At 44.2% G+C, this 3590-nt stretch overlaps 1 gene segment (V, D, J or C); it reads left to right on the plus strand.

Moving 5' to 3' along the window:
- The first annotated feature begins 220 nt into the window (after nt 1–220).
- LOC125282244 (immunoglobulin heavy variable 3-23-like) lies at nt 221–820 on the plus strand. The segment is given in 2 exon segments: nt 221–328; nt 432–820. Coding segments are annotated over 2 exon segments (435 nt in total).
- Nucleotides 821–3590: the final 2770 nt, after the last annotated feature.

Raw genomic sequence — 3590 nt, forward strand, 5'->3', positions numbered from 1 at the left:
CTACGTACATACACTGGAAAGCTACATAATGAAAAGTTATATATTTTTTTTCAAAAGTGGTCAACACCGCCAAAACAAAGACAATCACATCTGCTCTGGTTACTGGCCTCTATGTTAGCATAGATCCCAAGCTGAATATATAGTCAGAGGTCATGCAAATAGGGCCCTCCCTCTGCTGATTAAAACAGCCCAACCCTGACTCTGCAGCTGGGAGAGGAGCCCCAGCCCCAGGGTTTCCAGGTGTTCCAATCAGTAATCAGGACAGAACACAGAGAGCTCACCATGGACTTGGTGCTCGGCTGGGTTTTCCTTGTTGCTCTTTTAAAAGGTAACTCATGCTGAACAAGAGACATGGAGTGTGTGAGTGGATCTGAGGGAGACAAACAGTGGGTGTGTGACTATTTCCTGACCAGGATGTCTTGTGCTTGCAGGTGTCCAGTGTGAGGTGCAGCTGGTGGAGTCTGGGGGAGACCTGGTGAAGCCTGGGGGGTCCCTGAGACTCTCCTGTGCAGCCTCTGGATTCACCTTCAGTAGTTACGATATGAGCTGGGTCCGCCAGGCTCCAGGGAAGGGGCTGCAGTGGGTCGCAAGTATTAGCAGTAGTGGTGGTAGCACATACTACGCAGACTCCGTGAAGGGCCGATTCACCATCTCCAGAGACAATGGCAAGAACACGCTGTACCTGCAGATGAACAGCCTGAAAGCCGAAGACACGGCCGTGTATTACTGTGCAAGTGACACAGTGAGGGGACATCAGTGTGAGCCCAGACACAAACCTCACTGTAGAAGGGGATCTGGACCAGCAGGGGGTGCACACTAGTCACCAGTTCTGTCCTTAAGCCCCAGGAGCAGCTGCAGATGGAGGTTGTGGGCAGGTTTCCTGTCAGGTTCTGGGGCTTCCTCTCCATAGAGCAGTTGCCCCCAGGGACCCTCTCTGGACACATGATTCTATGCTCACCTCTTCACTCTCTGACTTAGAAAATTTTTCTAACGTGAAAGCAGATATAGTAAAAACCACAAAAAAGAGAGTCACTCACAATGGTTATTCCTGTCCCTAAATATCAATGAATTACAAATATCCTGGTGCTCACATCTGAACCTTCACAGGAATCCCAGCTATACTCACTGTGCATCACAGGACCACCCAGCTCAACGTGCAAACATCCTAGAAGCAGCATTAAGTGCGTGCTGGACATGAGGCTACAGAGGCATCGACAATGCAAAGCAAGTGCAGAATGTGTCTTGGTGGGGGTCAGTGTCGTAAACCAAATCACAGCATCAATGTTAGTGACAACGTGGGAAAGCAGTGGACACCTTCCTGGTGTTGTGTGGATGTAGAATCTGAAGATCTCTCTCTCTCTCTCTCTCTCGCTCTCTCTCTCTCTCTCTCTCTCTCTCTTTCGCACACACACACGCACGCACACCCACACACACTGACTACACAAGGGTATAAAACCTTTAACACGTTCACCTGATTTCTCTAGGAAATGTGGTCCTACAACAGAAATACACAGATACAGGAAGAACTCAAGAAGCAAGAATAATCTGAGATAAGCAACTTAAATTTACACCTGAAGGACCTAGAGAAAGTACAACTGAAGCCTAATACAGCTGAAGGAAGGAAATAAAGGTTGGAGAAGAAATAAATATAAATAAATGTTATAAAAACTAAAAAAACAACACAACAGATCAGAAAAAGTGTTATACACAAGAAATGAATCATGGAACACTACATCAAAAACTAAGAATATAGTGTATGGTGACTAACATAACATAATAAAAATTATTATAAAAAAGGGAAACCAAGGTTAAACATTATTAAAATGTCTATCCTGAACAGAGGAACTTACACTCTCAATGCCAGCTCTAATAAAATAACATCGGCATATTTCAAAGAGCTGGAACAAACAATCCTGAAATTTGTATGGAACCAGAAAAGACCCGAAAATGACTAGGGAATGATGGAAAAGAAAGCCAAAGCTGGCAGCATCACGTTGCCTGACTGCGAGCTATATTCCAAAGCTGTGATCACCAAGACAGCACGGTACTGGCACAAACACACACACACACATCAGTGCATCAGAAAAGAGACTCCAGAAACAGACCCTCAAATCTATGATCAACTAATCTTGGACAAATCAAGAAAACAATATCCAATCGAAAAAAGTTAGTCTCTACATTAAGTGTTGCTGGAAAAACTGGACAGCTACAGAGAGAAGAATGAAAGTGGACCATTCCGTTACACCCTACACAAAGACAAACTCAAAATGGATGAAAGACATCAATGTGAGCCAGGAATCCATCAAAATCTTTGAGGAGAATATAGGCAGTTACCTCTTCGACATCAGCAACAGTAACTTCTTTCAGAACACATCTCCAAAGGCAAGGGAAACAAGCAAAAGTGAAATTTTGGGACTTCATCAAGATAAAAAGCTTCTGCACAGGGGCGTATGGGTGGCTCCGTCGTTAAGCAACTGCCTTCGGCTCAGGGAGGGATCCTGGCGTCCTGGGATCGAGCTCCGCATCAGGCTCCTCGGCTGGTAGCCTGCTTCTTCCTGTCCCACTCCCCCTGCTGTGTTCCCTCTCTCACCGGCTGTCACTCTGTCAAATAAATAAATAAAATCTTTTTTAAAAAGCTTCTGAACTACAAAGGAAGCAGCCAACAAAACTAAAGGGCAGCCCAGAGAATAGGAGAAGATATTTGCAGATGACATTTCAGATAAATGGCTGATATCCAAGATCTCCAGGACTTATCAAACTCAACACCAAAAAAACAAAAAATCCAGTCAATAATGGTAGGAGACATGAGCAGACACTTCTCCAAAGAAGACAAACAAATGACTAACAGACACATGACACAATGTTCAACATCATTAGCCATCAGAGAAATTAAAATCAAAACCACCTTGAGATACCACATTACACTAGTTAGAATGGCAAAAATCGGCAAGGCAAGAAAAAAATGGCGCAGAGGATATGGAGAAAGGGAAACCCTCTTACACTGTGGGTGGGAATGCAAGTTGTTCCAGCCACATTGGAAAACAATATGGAGGTTCCTTAAAAAGTTAAAAATAGAGCTACCCTGTGACCAAGCAATTGCACTACTAGGTATTTACCACAAAGATACAGACATAGTCAAGAGAAGGGCCATATGCACCCCATGTTCCTAGCAGCAATGTCCACAATAGCCAAACTGTGGAAGGAGCTGAGATGCCCTTCAACAGATGAATGGATAAAGAAGATGTGGTCCATATATACAATAGAGTATTATTTATCCATCAGAAAGGATGAATACCCATCATTTGCAATGACATGAAAGAAACTGGAGGGGATTATGCTAAGTGAAATAAGTCCAGCAGAGAAAGACAATTATCACTTACATCTGGAATATAAGGAATAGCATGGAGGACATTAGGAGAAGGAAGGGAAAAATGAAGCGGGGAAATGAGAGGGTGAGATGAACCTTGAGATACTATGGACTCTGGAAAACAGACTGAGGGTTTTAGAAGGGAGGTGGTGGGGACTGGGCTAGCCTGGTGATGGGTATTAAGGAGGGCACGTATTGAATGGACCACTGGGTGTTATGCGCA

This window comes from Ursus arctos, unplaced genomic scaffold (assembly GCF_023065955.2).
Source record: "Ursus arctos isolate Adak ecotype North America unplaced genomic scaffold, UrsArc2.0 scaffold_25, whole genome shotgun sequence".
Lineage (NCBI taxonomy): Eukaryota > Metazoa > Chordata > Mammalia > Carnivora > Ursidae > Ursus > Ursus arctos.